We start from the raw sequence: 20551 nt of genomic DNA on the forward strand, positions 1-20551 counted from the left end.
TGTTAACGTACAAATGACAAAGTTTAAAAAAAACTTTGTGAGCCTATTTTTGTTGGTAAATTAGGTTAGTTGATAAAAATCCAGGATGGAAATTAGTGTCTCTTCCACATCCTTCATTTTATTTCGATTCAGTACAAATGTTGAAGCATTTTTTTCTCAATTTAGCCATTTCATTTCTCTATTAGCATGCCTGTGGCCAATAGGATGCTGACATCATAAACCCAAATTCACCACTACACCACCTCCGTAGACTACCAGGACTACTTATCAAAGTTTGAGCGGTGGCTGCCATGTACTGTGTGCAGCGTTCCATCAGATGTAGTATTTAAAGAAATACCTGATAATATTTCTGGAGTCTCGCTATTAAAGTCTCTGAAGCCTCCCATACACTTTCCCCAGGTGACCATCTTAAAGATATTGAGAAAAGACAGAGCAAGAAAAATATAAATGATTTTGATGAATTCGGGAGGCAGACACTGTCCCCTTATTTAAAAGTAAACTTAAAACTTTCCTTTTTGATAAAGCTTACAGCTAGGGCTTACGATAAGACTTTATTCTGCTTAATGATGCTGCTATAGGCCTAGTCTGCCGGGGGATAATACTTTTCCTGATACTCTGAGCTTCTCTCCTCTCTGTCTGAATCATTCATGTCCCATCAATGCATGTTACTGATTCAGCTTCTTCCCCGGAGTTGTTTGTGCTTTGTCGTCTCGCAGGTCTCTGCTGATCGTGGTGGTGCTTGCTGCCGTGGTCCTACATGACGCTTCCTGCTGCTATTGTCACTGTTACTCATATATACTATCACTAGTTTAATAAACTATAAAATTTGTAGCTGTATCGTAGCTGCTATTGCCACTACTCATCATTGATCGTGTTTGCCACCATAATTATTATCATTTTCATATTCTGTCACCTTAGCTGTGCTTGTTTCTACTATTCTGTTGTATTAACTGCCTTAACATATACGTCATATTCACATTACTATAAATATTATAGTTACTGTTAGGCTTTGCTTGCATCTCTGGAAGTGTGTCTGTCTGTCTCTGCCTGTCCATCTGTGTGTCTTTTCTCTCTTTCTCTCTCCTTTTCTTCCTCCCCAACCGGTCAAGACAGATGGCCGTCCTCCACAGAGCTGGGTCTGTCTGACGTTCCTGCCTGTTATAGGGAAGGTTTTCGTTGCCACTGTACTCTACAGAGGAATTGTTGGTTCTATGTAAATCATAAATAAGTCATAGAGTGTGGTCTTTACCTACTCTGTAAAGTGTCCTGAGATAACTTTTGTTATGATTTGACACTATAAATAAAATTGAATTGAATTGAATTGAATGAATGTGTATGACTTGAAAGACTGTAAAACTGTGGGTATTTCCTATGTGGACATCAAGCTGGATAAGTAAATTATATGTATAACACATGATGAGATGCACCTGTTAAGAAATGAACTTCTGTGACTATATATTGATTTAAAGAAAGAGCATTGTTCAAAAGATATTCTGTATAAATTTGCTTTATTTACGATTCATTTTGGCTATATATTTGGGTTTGGTGTATATACACATCATACACACACACACACACACGCACGCACACATACACACACACACACACGGCATGATTAGACATTGTGTAAGGATAAACATGCAGTAGATAAGATGGGGGCAGAGTTTTGGCATTTAAGTGTTTCTTCATTACCTTACCGAAGGTATTTAAAGTTCACCAAACAAACCCTACCTGTACAGTGTTCAGAAAGACAGAAAATATGTCTGACAGGCAGAAAGAAAGCTTTACCTGCAAATAAATTATACTGTTCCCAAACAATCGAAAACCAGATTGCAAAGGAACAAATACATCTGAGCTGCAGACGTGAGTGTTTGTTCATGATATGAAACATATAACATGACAGCATGACTTACACATGAAAGAGACAAAAAGCAACAAGATATTGTACTTAGTCCAATTAGAACAAGTAGTGATACAGAAATGACAGTATAATTTTCATTATAGACACAGGAGATTTCTGAGGTGAAGTTGTCCTTGAGTGATGTTTAGTTTCATCTTCCATGGCCCTTTGAAAAAAAGTTAGGCATCAGAGGGGAAAGTGCAAAACTGGACACAGATCAGAGTTTGTGGGCGAATTCAACCTACACACGTAACATCATCAAACTGTGTGTGTGAGTGTCTTTAAAGCAGGACCTAAACTGCCGGTCTGAGCGTCACAGTGGAACATTGTTGGATTTTACAGTATATTGAAACAGCATCCCTTCCAGTGCTTAGAAGAGCAGACATGGGCCATTTTTTAACAGCGGTACCCCACTTATACCAAACCAGTAGACTTAGGAAATGCTGCAATCTATCAAGACGAAAGTGAAACTGACAGTGAATCTGCGCTCTGCTGATTATTTCATTTTTAAAGGTACATGTAGCCGGACAACTTCCTCAACTTTGAACTTTTTTTTAAGCTTTGAATTTAAGATGTCGAAGAAAACATCACCTGACGTGAGAGTCTGCTGACACACAGGAACTTAATGTTTCAGTTCACCCAAATTACAAATAAACACATTTTGTAAGAACATATTTTCTATTTAGACATACAGATTTAATGTGTATACGTTTTGATTTCTCGTTCTACAATTTCTTCCTACACCCCAATAAAATGGAGGTCAATGGAATTGAATTTGTGGTGCTCAAAGCAATGAAAACTCCCTCTTGTTTCAGAAAATCCACATATCTGGTTTGGAAAAATTATGTTTTTTTTGTAATTTGGGTGAATGGACCCTTCAAATAACAAAGACACACAACAAATGGTTTCTATTTTCAAGATTAGTCATAAATTAACAGTTCAAGTTCAAGCAAAAGGTCTCATGCCAGAGAAACATTTAAACTTAGTGAAAACCCGGAGTGAATCTCCAAGTCAGTTTGAAAGCAATCCTGTAGTAAGCAGACAGACCTTGTCAGAGACAATGGCATCAACTGTTCATCTTAACAAGAGACTGAAATGTGCACTGAGGTCAAGAATCTTTAACAAGCTGTGAAGTTGAAATGTATGAGGTTTTTAAAACTGCAACAATTTGCCCGTTAATGATAAGCGGTTGAAGATGAGATGAGACGAGATGGATGAAAACTAATTTGTTTCAGTCATTTAAAGGAAAACTTAAAAACATTTTCTGGTTCTAGCTTCCCTAATGTGAGCATCTGCTGCGTTTCTCTCTCTATTTCTGTTAAATATGTAAATGTACATTTTTGAAATGCTGTTCACACGAAACAAGACATTTGTAGATAGTGATGGTAAACAATCGACAATGAATCATTAGTTGCAGCTCTATGTGACTGTAGATGACAGATGACGTTGAAATAATAACGTCCATCGTGAATCAAACATATTCCTTGTATGGAATGAAATGTGGATGCTTTCCACGTTTGAGATGTTAAGATGAACACTTGTTGCACTAAAGAGACATTTGCATCGAAGAAGCAGGCTGGACTGTTGCAGCATACTTAACAATTTATCAGCCAGATGGATGAACTAGAGCACGGGGGCGTCATCTGATTGCTTAAACTAGGGCATTGTGAATAAACAATGTGTGTGTGTGTGTGTGTGTGTGTGTGTGTGTGTGTGTGTGTGTGTGTGTGTGTGTGTGTGTGTGTGTGTGTGTGTGTGTGTGTGTGTGTGTGTGTGTGTGTGTGTGTGTGTGTGTGTGTGTGTGTGTGTGTGTGTGTGTGTGTGTGTGTGTGTGTGTGTGTGTGTGTGTGTGTGTGTTGACTCATAATTTAGCTTCTCATGTCCTTCATTCAGGCTGATCCCTGTGTCTTGAATACTTAAAATCACTGGCTAGCCCATCGAGACTCTAGACATTTTGTAGGCGGTGTGAGAGGGAGGATACCAGAGAAAGTCCAGGATCAGTGCTGTCAATAATATGCACACAAAAGATACTCCTGTTGCAAAACAAAGGGATAAACAGTGCGGTGGTTGTCTGAAGCCATCTCCTCTTTTCCATCTTTGCTCCTGTTTTGTTATGAGTTCAGCAAACTGAGACTGTATGGCTTCACGTGTGTGTGTTTTCAGTCTGAGACGCCAAGATCAAATAGGTTGCCTCACTGTTCCTTTGGGCCGGGTTGATTTACACTCTTGCCTTGACATTTAGCCTTCAGCCTTCTTGGATTATATGCTTGTGCGTCTGTATGCGAGTGTGTTTCAGTCCTGCGGTGGGGGTTGGGGTGGGGGGTGGAGGTGGTCAGACAGCTCACACCTGAAGCTGTGGAGTGGTGATGGGGATGTCTGAAGGTATGTCAGAGGTATCTCTGAAGGAGCCCTCGCACCTCTGGCTGTTCAGCAGTGAGAGTTGGTGTGTATCTGTGTGTATTTTCAGTTCATAGCATCGCCCTCATATCTCTGGCTGCTCTGCATTAACTGGCTGGGTTCGGGGCTCAGGCGACTCGTAGCGCTGATGGAAGTTTCTTTTCCTGATCTTCTCTGGAGCTTTTCTCCACAAAACAATCTCCTAAACACAGAGGCAGAAGAATAGATCAGAGAGGAGATCATCAGGTGTGCTGTGGGAAATTATCAATGAATGGTCTATTTTCGAACTTCATTCATATATAAACTATAAGGCGCATCTGTCCCTTTAAGAAATGGAACCTCTCGCGTCACCAAGAAGTGACTAGTGCTATGGTCGTGCCATCTTGGATTCGCTCAGACGCTAAGTAAACAAAGTTAGAGTTAGTGCTGCAGCTGCGTGTCAAGTGACAGTGGCAATTTGGGATCACAGCAAGACAAGCAAGTGACAGTGATGGAGTTTTTGAGAAGGGAAAATGCAAACGCCGAACAGGGCCCTGGACAAAATTATGACACAGATGAAGGCCCTAATATGAGTGGTGGGCAAAAGAAAAAACAAAAGACGGTGAGCTCGAGGCAATACAGCGAAAGCTATCTTTCATTTGGATTCACTTTCACCGGGGATGCAACGGCACCGACTCCGCTGTGCTTGGTGTATGGTGAGAAGCTGTCCAATAGCGCCATGGTGCCAAGCAAGCTTAAACGCCATCTCCAAACGAAACACCCTTCAGTTCAAAACAAGCCGACAGACTATTTTGTACGCTTACGTACAAACAATGAGAAACAGGCACATTTTTTGAGAAAAAACACAAAGGTAAACGAGAAGCCCTCAAAGCTAGCTACCTTGTGTAATTTTGTGTCATTTTGGTTGGTGGTGTGCCCCAGGATTTTGCAAATGTAAAAAATGTGCCACGGCTCATAAAAGGTTGAAAATCACTGGCTTACACAATACCAATAATGGAGGCCCAGTCGTAAAAAAAAACATTGCTCCATAGCGCTACTAGTGGTCAAAACTCCACAGGATACCTTTGATGCAGGATTGTTTATAAATCAATCAATGGATTTCCTTTGTAATTGGCTTTACATATACAGACAAGTTTGCCGTAAAGCACCAAGACACAAAGATATTAAGATCATTATTGATATAAGCCAGGGAGACAATGTACACCTGTGTAGGTAAGATGCAATCCATCCAAATGCCTACTGCATGCAGTGTCTCACTGATGTAGAAAACTACTGCTGTATGTGCACACGTGTTACCTGTTGTTTAAAGTATCTTCTGTCCTCTTCATCCACCAGCACCAGATTAAGGAAGTAGCGTACAGAGAACTTCTTGTTAACATCCCTCATGGTGGGTGTCAGGTCATATCCTACAGGGAAAACAAAGATGTAATATGCTGTCGCTCAACCCTTAAAATTAATTTTTCTAAAAGACAGTATATGGATGGATAAACCTTCTCAAACATCACTTATGGCTCACTAGCCATGTGTGGTGGGGTCTTGATCTGCAGAGACCCTACCCTCTGCCTGTAATTGCTCTTTTCTTTTTATTTTGCTGTGTTCAGGATGTTTCTGAGAGTCAGCATTTGTAGTCCCAAGCCACAGTGTGTAAGGTGTGAGGGTTAGAAGTGACATAGGCACACATTCCAAGAGGAAGCTATTAAAATGGCAGACACACCGCACCGAAACAACGCAAATATAGCCATGCAAAACGCCAAGCAGACAAAGCTTGTTCAAACCAGAACAAATCTGGGGTTTACTGGGCTGTTTTCTTTTGGATAGGTATGTGTTGGCTTGGTAAAGTAGGTCTATCAGCTGGAGGAGCCAACTTTGAATGTTGTGTTTACGAACCGAGTGTTTACAGACACTGATTTGATTGTCTACTATATTCTTTGCAACTGCAAGAGAAGAGTAAAGAAGACAAAAGAAAATAAGAGAAGAGTAAAGAAGAAAAGAGAAGGACTTACCTGCCAGAAACAGTCTAATGGGGATTGACTCTCCTTTAACTGGAGCTCCATCCATAATTTCATACTTTGCGACCGTCTCTGTCTCTGTGGTAGTACTGGGACCTAAAAACGAGGACAGAAATTACATTAAGTGATAGAATACGGTAAAGTGGAGCAGAGCTGACAGAAGTTTTTGTTTTTATTGAACCTTATCAGTTTACCAAAGAGTAAACCAACTACAGCATTTTAAAGGGAGAGAACACTACAACGCAGAGTCATGCTACTCGTCCATTCTCACGTACCAGCCTGTGTCCAATCTCTGTTGGATTCATTTTACAAGTGGCTACCCTGGATTCTTACCTATGCCTGTTATCTCCTTCTTGATGAGCTGTAGCTCCATGTGTTGAATCTTGATCCTGACCAGCAGGAAGTAGATCTTCCCAACAATCACATCCTTCAGGTGGTATCTTACAAAGAAACACATCATGAGAAGCGGCTCAAATTGACTTGTTTAGATTTGTGGTTCGCTTAGAAAGAAATAAAAACATCTCCAGGAAAGCTATATTTTTCTTACTTTGATTTATTGTATTCAAACTCAATGTGCAGACAGTCTTCTATGCCGACCTCCATCTTGATCGAGTTGTTGACATCTGGGTAGGTGGCTAACTGGTGGACAATCAGCTCATATTCCTTCACTAGGTCAGACAGACGACGAACTATTGTCACCCTGAGGAAATACCTGTGAGAAGAACATAAGGCAATGCAAGTGTCAGACCGAGACAAACTGAACACGCTGTCATCCAAAGATAATTCCCTACTGTATCCATCTGTGACAACCATATACAATTTCGTTCACCTTCACATACCTAACCCAAAAAACCCTGAATGTGTTTTCACTACATTATGACGAGTCATTGCATGCTTATGGAGTGTTCATTGAAATGTAATCAGAATTTAGCTGCTACTGATAAACTTAGGGCGGAAACTAAAATATACTTTATTTATCCATTAGTTAACAAATCTTTGATTGGCCTATTGATTATGAAGTATGAAAAAATGACCAAAAAAGACAAACAACAAATGGTTTCTATTCTTCAAGATTTGTAGAATAGTTATATTTGTGAACAAGCAGAATGTTTGTTAATAACAAAAAATGATCAATTATTCAATGTATTCCCTGTAAATAAAAAAAGAAAAAGAAAAAACAAATAATGAATCATTTATAGCACAGATACTAATACCAATACATTAGATTTATTGATCCTTGTGGGGACTGTTTGCTGTCATAAGACTAATCAAGGACACTACCGTAGATGTTGAAGACCCCTACCCATCAAAAACATCAAGTAAGACTAAAACACATGGGTGTCATAAATACAGTACATGTGGTTAATATGATATTAGATCCTGCATGTTGCCGTATGTCCAACTGTATAATAATGACTATACCTTAGCCTGACATTGGCTCCAGTATAGGACTCATAGGGCTTCTCCACCTGCATGAACTCAAAGTCGTAGCTCCTGTTCTGGGTGAGTTCTCCAGGTAGAGCCAACTCTTTCACCAAGTCCACAAACTCATGGGTGTTGCTCTTATCAGAGAACAGCTCTGTAATACAGCGGCATGGATTCAAGACAGTTAAAAGCACACTACAAACACTTCCAATACACTGCTCTCCTCACCCTCCTCCTCCTGCAAATACAGTTGGAAGGGTTTAGCTCCACTACGGCAGGCTGCACATGACGACCACATGCTTTGTTAAACCTTTTAGCCACATGAGAGAGAGCCAGCAGTTTTCCAGCTATAAGGCAATGCACTCAATGAGCATTTCTAATATTTCATGGAGCTAGTTGCAGATGATATAAGTGTTAAAAGGGAATATATACATAAGCATCATCCTACTAACGTCAGAGCAACAAAAGAGTTGGGTAAAGTCATTATTACCATAAACAACAATTAACTCTCCATACACTGTATTCCTCTTGCAAAAGACAGGAGCATAGGGAGATATCAGAGAGTTTATGAATGCACCGCTTCAATCACGCTCACCTATCTGTCCAACAAACTCGATGCGGATGCCCTGATGCTCCAGTCGCTTTCCTCCTTGCTTCACATTTAGATTCACCTGGAGAGAAAATATTTGATGAGATCAAGTAACATATGAACCAAAAAACAGATTTGTCACAAAGACATATATACATACATATATATATTGGATGATATAATATTTTTGATAATGCTGATATATTTTTGATAATGCTGATATATCCGCTGATACATTTGTTGATCGTGAAGTCAGAGCAAGTATTCACACACATCAAAAATACCTTAATTTCCCTCTGGGCTCAGTTAAAAAGTGTTTCCCAGAATAGACTATGGTATGTCCGAGCCCATTATCTGCTGATTGTGAACTGTTAACAAATAAATAAAAAGACAGAAAATCTAAATTGTGCTTTATGTGTGTAGGACTGTCTTTCTGAACCCTGTGGAGCTCTGCATCTCACTTGATAAATAATGTAAACTCAGTTTACCTTGCCAGACACAGACTCTCCATCGTAGAACAGGTAGTGTTTCTCCACTTTCCCATCTTCTGTCTTCAACTCTGCTGTCTTTCTGTTCTCTGCATCGTTCAGCAGTACGTCTATCTCACATACCGGCCCAAACAAACCTCCTAGGAAACTCTGATAACACAAAGTACAGCATAGATACCAGTATTACAAATAGAAAAAAACATACTGTTTAAGGAATACAAATGTCAACTTGTTTAAGGCTTGTTAATTGGTAGTTTGTCAGAATAATACATTGACGACACCCTTTTTCAAATAAGGATGTACTGTGGACAGAAGAAACAGTGAATTGCCTGTATTAACCCTAAAAGCATGAACTGCACATCTTTTTCAGCAGAATGGCAGCTGACATCTGTTCAGCTGTAGGTGACAAATCAAAAGAGGTCTAGAACAAATGACAACTTAAAATGAAAAAATACACATTTCAGAACAAAGACTGAGATATCTATGATCACCATTGATCTTAATCTGACTGACTGAAACACAATGTCAGTCACAGTTTTCAACCTAACATCATATAGTATTGTCATAGGACTGAGGCGACATTCTAGTTTACATGCGCTTTAAAACTACAACAGACCAAGCAAAGTACAGTATAACACACATCACTGTGGACTATGCTAACAGACAATGGCAAGGGGCTGTCTGCAGTAAGCCCAAACACCAACACAACTGCTAAGTTAAACATTTATACATGTGTATACGTTTGAGAACATGGATGGGACTGTTGGGTGTGCTCAGGACACAATCACAGTCTGAAGCATGTAAATCCCATACAGTAACGCCCTATCTGTTATTTCCACACTAACTCAATCAGTTATCAGCAGCTGCACAGCCACACATTATCTTCCTCTGAGCTGGCACAAACATGCTTCAGCATGCAGCAAATCATCAAGATGTCAGGAGAGACCAGTCACTATCTGAACACAAGTGGGATGCTTTTTCTTCATTTGCATCCCTTAAAAAGGATGCATAAATAATACAGAACATCCAAAACCAACGCAAGAGCAAACAAAATGGTGAAACACAGCAACAGTGCACCAACGTCAGCTTGCAATTGTCCTTAACAAATGAAATCAATACGCTTTATCAACTACCCTTTAAACATTACCATTAATGTCAAGAGTTATGTCTGTAATTCACACGGTACAGTTTCACATCACAGCCCGGTAACCAACATACAGCAAACACTAACGTTTATCTGAGCCCCTCTAGCTAACGAACATAAACAACAGAAAGAAATGCAAATTATTTAACAACATTATTATTATTAGTTGCCGTTATCATTGACCACAGCTGCTGGGCCGTTAGCTAAAGCAGAGACGGCCTCGTACTGATGCTAACTCGAGCTAGCTTTCCTGTCAGGTTTAAATATTAAACAGCTGCTGTCAACAGAGACTTGGGCTCCGTGTGAATCCTGGAGTTTTATGAATGAAGGCCCCCGAGTTCATTTTAATGTGACGTTTGTCCGAACAACTTCTTTTTACACTCACCATCTCGGCCGTCTAGACAGTTGAAGCTAACAGCTAGCCCGGCTCCGCGTCTGTCTGAACCAGGAGGTAGAATCAAGGCTCCGCGTCATGTGACCCGGGTCACATGTGTTTGTGTGTGTGTGTGTGACAGGGAGGGCGACCCAGAGACTGACCCAGGATACCATGGACATAGAAAAATATACAATATGGGAGGAAAAATCAGATTATCTCATTTATTTATTTAATTATTTCCAGTGTTATCTTACATTAACCCAAGTACGTCTACTTAAAGGTTGAATATGTAGAAACTTCATTAAAAGCTATATTTAAAATAATAATAATAATAATAATACACCCACAGGGCGTTTTGGGGGTACAGAATGAAAGTATTGCATTTCCATAAAAAATAATAAACCTTTTCAATGGAATTCCATTGCTAGGCAACAGCCTTGGTCCTTGTTAACTTCCTGTCAGGGGATGTCATTCACATTCAGGAAATAATCTGTTTACATTGAACCAGCCAATAGCTTCCAGTATTGCGGGTTGCCATGGTTGTCTGTTGTTTGGTGCAGCTACTGTAGGCTGGCACGGGTGAAATGGAGCTAATTTGTCCCAGCAGCTGAGTGACTGGAGACGGGCAAAAAACAGAGTCAATATAGGCCAAGCATTCACTCCATGGACTGAGATAAAGGAGTTCAACAGCATTAAAACACACACCCTGATGGCTATGTTCATCCATGATCGGTAAGCTAACTTTCATGTTTACTTCGCTGAAACGGTAACTGTCAGTCAAACTCCTCTGCAATACTTGTTTTATGGTGTGATTTGTCAGAGGTGATGAGTTCAAACAGGCTCCGGTCTCCTGTAGGCTACTGGGCAACGAACCTGGCAACCCGACTGCTTTTAATTATTATTTGTTGTTACTACTTTAGGTGCAACCGGCACCCAAAGATGATTGTTCATTTCTGGATTAACGTGACCTTTCTGTTTTATTATGAGAAGGCCTCGGCCTGCTCAGGCAAAAGGGACGACTAGGCCCAAAGCCTGGCTGCCTTTGTCTCTGAAACAAAGGCCTGCCATGACTTCTCCCCCACAAATCACACCCAGGTGTGATTCTCCAAGGGACCCCCAATTTGTTCATTGGCTGACTTGACCTCTGGCGATGACATCACCAGGGCCTATATAAAGTATAGCACACAACTTGCACTTCCTCTTTTCTCTTGGCCTCTCTTCCTTCGCACTCAACTCGACACGCTCCTGCGGATCCAGGAGACCAGCTGCCCGCTGTCCCCTCGGCCCTGGACCTGGCCTATGGCGATCACCAGCAAAGGTTAACCAACTGGTTATCCAACTCAACTGAGCACAACAAAGAGCGATCCTCTTTTGCCCAAGAGCAACAACAAGACAAGAACCTCTCTTCAACCAGCTTCCTTTCTTCAACCAGCCACTGGCATCAAGCAACGCAAAACATCTCCCATCTCATGGACTGGTAACTAATCACCAACTGGGCATTACTGCATGTTATAGGACTTTATGAACGGCTAGATACAATTGTAACTTTTTCATAAGAACTGAGAACTGAGATCTCCGGGTTGCAGGCCTTCACACCTTCTCTGCAGGGGTCCAAGCCCCCACATCTCCTCTTTGTTTCTCTCTCACACACACACACACACACACACACACACACACACACACACACACACACACACACACACACACACACACACACACACACACACACACACACACACACACACACACACACACACACAGACACACACATTTGGTGTTAGCTTTAGTTAGTTTATTGTGTTTTGTTTGTTGCATTTATCCATTTGTTAATAAATGTTTGTGTTTACCATATGTCTGTTTATTTAATATTACAGAAAGATGAATGCCTCTACTAAGAAAATAACTTTTAAATCCTTCAACTAATTAAACTATTACATTTATCGGTGTTCAACCCTTAATTAGTAGTTTAATATATTTAATGAGACTTTAATATTAGTTGTCACTCCGTCTATGACGGTGGTGCCCCGAGGAACTCTGGTTTAACAAGAGTAATTATTATTATCTTTGATAATTATTGGTGATAACTAATATTTCCTTGATTAACGATAAGTTTATTGAGAATACTCAATCTCATAATCTGAACGTGAGTCAAGGCCCTACATTTAGTTGGTTCTCTGTGTGAAGTTTTAATAAATTAAAGTTATTCATTTTTAGTAATTTTTCTTTACTAATTTTCTTTATCAAATATTTCATTTGATAGTCACACTATTGATCCAATTAAACCCAAAGTACCTACACTACTACGATCTTGAGACACTAGATGGTGGTGTTCTGCTCATTCTACATATTCAACCTTTAAGTACAGTGTTAAGGTAGGGGAGACCAGGGGCAATTGTAACATCTCAAATTGCACCAATCCGAAAAAAGGCAGAACCATGGGATTCACTATGCACATGCTCTGTGATGATCCTTCTCTTCCTGCCAAAGGAGAATAGATGTCTTATACATTTAAAAGCTTTCCTGCCAAAAGTAATTTATGAGGTATGAAAGTACTTTTTCTCATCAAAAGAATTTTCCTCATACTGTCAAAACCTTAAATGTCTATGAATTAAAATTTGTGAAGTGGTAATGGCCATTATGTTGTCTAACATTCGTTATCTTTTTTTTTTTTTTTACAAGATAATCATTTTGGCAGTTTTCAAGCATTTTATTATACAGGACAGACAGGAAATGAGGTGAGAGAGAGGGTAGACATGGCCTCTCTCAGCTCGGAGTCAAACCCGCAGCCGCTGCTTCGAGGACCTTCAGCCTCTTAACATGGGGCAACCGCTCCAACCACTCAGCCACCGGCTGCCACAACATTTGATAACTTTGTCAAATCCTAGATTAATTGTTTCTAGCCAGCAGGGTCAATTTTAACGCAGTGTTACAATTGACCCTGACACCATCAAAATAGTAACGACATCAAAATAGATTTATTTTTTTCTAATAATTAATAAAGAAATGTGTCGTGTGTTCGGTTTAAAAATCGATGTATACTCTATGTGTTATTTTGTGACAGTCCAGGTATTAAGTAGCCTGGAAATCCAGACCAGCATCTATCCAGACGTAGGGTCTGGCAGCGAGCATTAGACCTTCCCAACCAAAGAGGCGGCACCAACGCATGCATTTCAAAATACCACTGCACACAGTTGAATAGCACTACGACCGACTACCACCAATCAGAGCAATGAACAAGTTGACGAATCTAGCCGACCTCGACCCAGTATTATAACATATATTATTGTGAAATGGACTATTCTGCATAATGAGTACTTTCACTTTTGGAAGGCTACTTGAATAGATTTCTTATACTTTTGTTTTACGACTATGTTGAATGCAGGACTTTTACAGAGTATTTCAATACTGTGGTATTACTTTTTTAAGTAAAAGAATATAAAAATGGATAAAGCCTCTACGTCGAATATTCTTCATCAACGTCAATTATTTCAAGTTGATCCAATCGTCCTCGCCTATGATCATTTCTTCTTAACAAAAAAATACATTGTGTTTGTTTGTTTTGTAACTGGAACAGGCGGGAGAGGGATTTTTTTTCAGGAGCAGGACTGGACGGAAGTGAAAATCCACTCCTGTGTCATTCTCTAGTGGAGAACACACGTGCTCAAAAAAGAAAGTGTCCTATTATATACAGTTTATGGTTGTAACTAGCCTCTGAGGAGAAGTGAGGGTCCTTTAAGAGGCCACGCCCCTAATTATTCATACATTTTAACCTCCAATAGAACAAAAACTAACCTGGTGCAAAAAATTCACCCCCCTCAGTGTTGTCATGGAGATATGACCTACACATACAGACTTTATTTTTGTATCAGGCCTTAAAAAGGTTTATTTATGCTGTGAAACGGCCTGTTTAACATGGGGGTAAATGAGAAATTGCTCTAATATGAAACCTTTCCCCAGTGGCCACTCAGCAAACTGCATTTCTTGGCACCTCCTTATTGGATAAACCTAGAATTCGCTGTTTGGGGGCTTGGTTACGACCCTCACTTAATTCTAGTGCGAACAACACAATCCTTATGTCACTTTAAATAGAGTCTGGTCATACAATTCTTTAGGCCAATATTCTATTTTTTATTTTATTGCTAACATGCATCAGTCAAAACTGAAGTCACATTGTCAGAACTCTTCACAGTCAGTAGTACAGAAGTCTATGTGGACCAAATTGTCATGCTTTTTCCCTTTAAAAGATTGGTATTGTGTTGTTTATTGTGCAAAATTGTTTTAAATTAGGAACTCAGACAGGTTAATTGTATTGGTGTTTTGCTGCTGTGGCCCTCAAAGTGTATTATCCCATCTTATATTCATCTTTTATATCAGTAACAACATAATCTACAATGCACATGTCAACGTCTAAGTATTTAGGATTAGTAATGCATTACAAACATATTCACTTTATTTTAGAAAAGTATATTTATACAGTCATATAGCTTCAATATTCATGCAACAAAAAAAGGGAAATTCAAAGAAATGACAGCTATAACTGAAAATATATTTAAAAAAACAGTTAACAGAACAGATAGCAGGACATCTTTGATCACATCCATTGAAAATTCAATCGTCGCTGTTGTTAAAATCCTTTATTGTATGTCAAATGCAAAGTGGACAGCACAGAGCATCTTATACATGCGTGTGCACGATACATATTTTGAATATATTTCGACTCACAGTGGTTAAGATTGCGTGAATTCATTCCTGAGGGGTTTGGTTTTGCAAGATCCTCTTGTTAAACTTTCCAGACCAGAAGTTCCCAAAATAAGTTGCATAATAAATGTAAAGTGCCACAACAATTGAGACAAAGGGATAAAATAATATAAATACAATTTTGTTTTGTGTCTTAAAGGAACACATGCCTATAGCTAAAAAAAGATGGCTTTACAGAGTGAGCAATATGTAGACAAAGGCGTCATATTATTGCACTGGTATTACAATTATGTTATTGTATATTTCAAATTTTATAATAAAAAGCACATTCCAACTTTAACTTTTTTCCCACAAGGCAACACGACAAGTCACTAGCAACTTAAACTTAAGTTTGTATATGTCTTGTTTATGCAGATCATACTTTTAATTTCACATCTTTTTCACTGATGTTCTTTGGCACTGAGTATATATATTTATGTATTACCATATTACATATATATTTATATATATTTGGCCTTTGTCAATCTCTGAGTAAGTTTTACACCACCAGGTGGTGATGCAATGTTTGTTTTACTATTTGAATAGACACTGTGTGTGTGTGTGTGTGTGTGTGTGTGTGTGTGTGTGTGTGTGTGTGTGTGTGTGTTAAAGTAGATGAGGTACAGTCTACAGCAGAAGGTGGTCTTCTCTCAGCTCCTGCTCTGCTGGTTTTGCCTCACCAACCAGAGACCTGCTAGGGAACAACCGCCTCATGCCGATCCTATTCCCACCTACAAGCAGAAAAACATGCACAGATCAGACTACATGGAGCTGAAAGAAAGAAGGACCTAGAAATCGACTGAATCCATGCAACTCTTTCCCAAAAGAATTACCTTTGTATCGCTCCCCGTCTTTCTCTGTCCAGGACTCACCGGAGCCTGTCTCACCCTCAGCAGGTGCAAAGGCCCAGTCTGCCATGGACAGACCTTCAGCTGCGGAGCCTTCATAACTTCCAGACCCATCTGCAGTTTCCACTGGTGACTCGCTCTCTTCGCTCATTATCGGTTCTTCTTCCTCTTCCATCTCTAACTCCACTTCCTCCTCACTCAGTGGACCTTCATCCTCCTCAGGCTCTGCCTCTCTGGAAACAGAATAAGAATCAGAAATGGAAAAATGTTAATTGAGAATCTAGCTGTCTGTTTTTAGAAGTTCATCATCTCAGTAAATAATACTTGTTCATGTTACCTCAGCATAAGTGACATTTTCACAGCATAACAACAAAGTAACGCATACTTCAAAACTAAGTATTAGACACTCCATGAGCTTTGCAGTAGCTAAACTTGTGCAGTGTTTTCAATTTTAGCTTTAAACATCCCCGGAAGACATGCTTAGGAGACTACTCACTCCTCATTTTACACCCACCTGGTTTGCAAATTTTCATAGTTTTAGTCATATTTAAAGCAAAAATACCAAACATTCACTGGTTTCTGCTTCACAAATTTGTGAATTGACTTCCCTTCATCATATATGATTCCACAATACATCTCCTATAACATTTTTCACCATTTCTGACATTTTATAGACCAAACGATTAATCAAGAAAATAATTGTTAGTTGTCAGTCAGTCCTGCTGCACATATATCATTTTGCACAGTGACAGTGACAACAAACAGGGTCTGGAGTTGGGTGCTGCTTTGTTTATATTTTTCATACTAATGATAATGTTCAGGAGCAGGCAGAGGCATTGGGAAACAGTAGCTAATAAATACCAGCTGTGTATCAATCATGAAGTCACAGCTTAAAGGCTGTTAAAGGTGTTTTCACTTATTTCGCCTGATTAGACCTCGCCTGAGGATTGTGTTGGTGTGTACAGATGTGCTTGATTGACATCTGTCTGACCCTCCTTCTAACTATTAACTCTGTGTTATACCTTTAACATTTTATTGAATTTTGATGACCTCTCTTCCACCTCAACTTCAAAAAGTGGAAGTATAACTACCCAGAATAAGTGAAAACACTTGTTTGTACAGGACCTTTAAATCGTTTTTTGGGGGATAAAAGGGCAATACATATCCACACCAATACTGCATCACCTGTTTTTAAAGTAAAGAATTCAGCAATAATCCAGTCAGGTCATAAAACACAGTTTCCAGTTCCATTACTACTCCTCAGACTATCAGACTAGAGTGGCACATACGCAGATACAATACAATAGACCAGAAGTAGCAGCCCACCAGGCGTCACAGCTCACTTCCTTTCGACACTTCCCTCTGACTTCCTGTTTCGAGCTGCAAAAGGGAGGGCTGCTGAAGTGATGTAGGTGGCCAGATAAGACACAGACTAACAATAAAAACAATCCATAAGAATAACCGTCCTTTTCAAATTGTTTATTTATTTTATATATTAGTGGTATTTATACAGTTATCTGGGACTTTACATTGTCATTTATGTGATGACCATATAATGTTACAGCTGATTAAATCTATTCAAAACACACTTTGTGATTTCAACGGCATCGCAGCTGAATTGCATCTGCATGAAATATGATTTGTGGTATTTTATTTCTGAAGTTTCCCTTTTTTGAATATAAGGTCATTAGCTGATATGGCTGATGTTGGTAAAGAGGAACCCTTAAAGAGGAAACTGAAGGCTAAGACCAAGATTGTGATACAGGCTTTCCCATAGCATACAAAATATACCTTAAAATAATCTGTTAGTGAGTTTAAATTATCTATATCTATATTAAATTATGTACTCTGTGCCAATATGAACTAGACCATGAACTCTTTAAGTCTTTCCTACTACCCCAGCTCTATCCTCTCTGCAGTCTCTCTGTCAGTCCCTCTGTCTTTCTTTATCCCGCCACATTGTCTTCTATTTTGGATTTTCTTGGCCACCTAACTCACACTTATATACTCACACACACACACACACACACACACACACACACACACACACACACACACACACACACACACACACACACACACACACACACACACACACACACACACACACACACACACACACACACACACACACACACACACACACACACAAAGATAGACGCAAACAGAGTGTGTGTTGTAAACCAAGGTAACTGGTCCAATGCAGCGTCAGCATACCCTGACAGTACAAGTACAATATATTATCTTAAAGATGGGTGTTTTGTTTTTCCAGGCGCACCTAAGCTTGTACACTCTCTCTCTCTCACACACAACCACACACACCCACACACACACACACACACACATGGATACTTACAGATACTGTGCAGCTGAAGCAGGCATTTTGGCTGGTAGATCTGGACTCCACGCCATTTCTGGACTTTTTTGGGTCACACAGTTGGCCTGGTCGCCCTCTGGATTACATCTCACAAACTTATACACAGCAGTTTGAGGTGCACCTAGAGAGAGACAGAGGTGATGTTTGATTACTTTTTTTTAAATGCAGCGCTTAATGCAACAATTCACTTCGGTCAGAGTGTTCTTGGGCAACATCTAGTTGCTCATCTGGATCAGTTCAGTGTGACAATCAGGGTTTACTAGTTCCATATTTGGAGTGTTTCAACATTTTTCTGCAACAGGGTAAAGTGACAGTTATTCTCTTCAGTAATGTGTAAGAATAGGAAGTAAGGGCATCACAGTTGTAATTGATAATGGAGATTATCTGATGCTAAAAGCATTATTTTCCTCTAATATCCTCTGTTAAATGTTTCATTGTTAATCATCTGGGGATCTTGACTGTTTGATGACTGACGTTGAACTTTTTATGGACTTAATTTGTATAAGTATACTGCTAAAATACCCATTTCCTGTTTTGAATATTTTGAACATGTCTGCATCACAATGAGACCATTGCAAAAGGTAATCTACCACCAATTAACACATAGGCTTGTGAGATCTGGCAGTTGAATTAATATAATTTAATTGGAAATGTAATTAGATGGGTGGCTTCCTGTGACAAGTAGTTTGAAACTGTAAAATGGACAGTAAGAGTATTTAAGGGAGTGTAAAGGTGTCACTAAAAAGGAAATAATGGCCCAGTATTAACGGATTACGATCTGTTGATTGAGTGCATGTGTTGGTGTCAAGTGCATCTGTTATGTGACACCTATAATACAATAAGGTGCAATTTGTATCATTTCATTTTTTGGCTAAATCCAATAATTACATGACGTACAGAGCCAATGCAACTGGCTTTTATTTGTATTTTTTTAATTAGAACATTAACTAGAGAATATCATCAGTGGTCTCCAACTATACAGATTATAAACACATGTCCCTAGAGTTACACTTTGGATATCAAGGGTTAATAAATACTTTTAAGTAGATTTAAGCAGAGTCTATAATACTGCTATTATTGTAAATATTGTTTTTTCTTAATTTATTAGGGTTTTCCCCATGTAGTTTCCTCCCTCTCTGTTAAAAAAAAGAGCATCTGTGTCACGGTGAGAGTCCAGAAAGTCCCCTTATATGTAGCCAGAGGGAAACTTCACTCGGAAACCGAAACGCCTTATTTTACTAACTAGAGCATATTTTATCACATATGAACCTCAAAGTGTCGACGTTTGCTCATCGCAACATGTTTTGGTAAGAGAGAGCCAGTTTAAGACTTTAGAGGTGTGTTTTCTACATGTAGGCCCGCCATCAGCTCAGTGAGCACAGAGAAACCTGACGTTGACATAATGAGTCATGGTCACGTACGGTAACCCCATTATGCTGCTGACACCGAGAGTCAAAGAGTTTCTGGTCCAAGACCGCTGGCGGCCCTCGGACCCCAGTTTGAGTTACTCACTCTGATACTGTTGATACTGAAATCCCGAGAAAGCACTAATAATGACAGGACATTGACCCTCAACCTGTCCAAAAAAGCGCACATGAAGTCCACTGCGTCCGTAACAACAGTCCCAGTATTTGATGTATTTTTTAATCGACTCACCCTTTCCGTTATGTACGGCGAGGCAGGAAATAACGAAGAACAGAATCACTTTCATCCTCAGCTTTGTCTTTTTCTTTTTTTTTTTAACAAAAACACCAGGGAAATATAAAGGCACTCCTTCCCAAAACGCCGCTTATTGAGCTTGTGGTAGAGAATAAGTGTAAACGGTGAACTCAGACAGCCAAACTCCCCCTTAAAAGAGCTCAGCCCTCTTGAGTGCGTCATGGTTTCCTGAAGTCTTCTTGTGCAGAAAGTGGCTGAACATCCTCAGTGGAAACTTTCGCATTAGCAGCCTCAAATATCACAGATCAGATCGCAGTTTGCGTAACTGCGTACTCGGGCTGAGGAAATACCAGAAGATTCAATCTGTGTTTCTGATAATCATGAGTGAGAGGAAGCGACAATTTGTCTTAATTGGCTGCTGCGGGTTGGTTTTGTAGTGAGATAAGGGAGCGAGACGAGAGCTTCTGCTTTCACGTTAATGCAACTGAGTCTTCGCTTTCAAGCCATGCGAAAAGCAATTTTACGCTCTATTAGTGTGCGTGTGTGTGTGTGTTTGTGTGTGTGTGTGTGTGTGCGTGTGTTTGCGCGCGCGTGTGTGTGTG

The 20551-nt window shown here is 39.7% G+C and overlaps 2 protein-coding genes across 2 annotated transcripts; both read right to left on the reverse strand.

The window, feature by feature from the left end:
- Positions 1-1534: 1534 nt before the first annotated feature.
- vps26a (VPS26, retromer complex component A) lies at positions 1535-10404 on the reverse strand. The gene is made up of 9 exons (XM_083916774.1): positions 10338-10404; positions 8809-8958; positions 8327-8402; positions 7729-7885; positions 6854-7018; positions 6640-6746; positions 6301-6402; positions 5594-5703; positions 1535-4499 (listed from the first exon to the last, which is right to left on the reverse strand). The coding sequence occupies exons 1-9, from the start codon at positions 10338-10340 to the stop codon at positions 4383-4385; spliced, it is 987 nt and encodes a 328-aa protein (XP_083772900.1). The 5' UTR covers positions 10341-10404; the 3' UTR covers positions 1535-4382.
- Positions 10405-14947: 4543 nt separating this feature from the next.
- Positions 14948-20239, reverse strand: srgn (serglycin). Its single transcript, XM_083913745.1, has 4 exons — positions 19947-20239; positions 18270-18411; positions 15899-16146; positions 14948-15796 (listed from the first exon to the last, which is right to left on the reverse strand). The coding sequence occupies exons 1-4, from the start codon at positions 19999-20001 to the stop codon at positions 15693-15695; spliced, it is 549 nt and encodes a 182-aa protein (XP_083769871.1). The 5' UTR covers positions 20002-20239; the 3' UTR covers positions 14948-15692.
- Positions 20240-20551: the final 312 nt, after the last annotated feature.

The sequence above is a fragment of the Echiichthys vipera genome (assembly GCF_963691815.1).
Source record: "Echiichthys vipera genome assembly, chromosome: 1".
Taxonomy (NCBI): domain Eukaryota; kingdom Metazoa; phylum Chordata; class Actinopteri; order Perciformes; family Trachinidae; genus Echiichthys; species Echiichthys vipera.

Coding starts and splice junctions, on each gene's coding strand:
- srgn (XM_083913745.1), bottom strand. CDS start 20,001: ATGAAAGTGATTCTGTTCTTCGTTATTTCCTGCCTCGCCGTACATAAC. Junction 18,412..19,946: donor CGCCGTACATAACGGAAAGG/GTGAGTCGATTA, acceptor GTCTCTCTCTAG/GTGCACCTCAAACTGCTGTG. Junction 15,797..15,898: donor AGACGGGGAGCGATACAAAG/GTAATTCTTTTG, acceptor TTCTGCTTGTAG/GTGGGAATAGGATCGGCATG.
- vps26a (XM_083916774.1), bottom strand. Junction 6,403..6,639: donor GAAGGAGATAACAGGCATAG/GTAAGAATCCAG, acceptor CCTCGTTTTTAG/GTCCCAGTACTACCACAGAG. Junction 4,500..5,593: donor GAAGATACTTTAAACAACAG/GTAACACGTGTG, acceptor CTCTGTGTTTAG/GAGATTGTTTTGTGGAGAAA.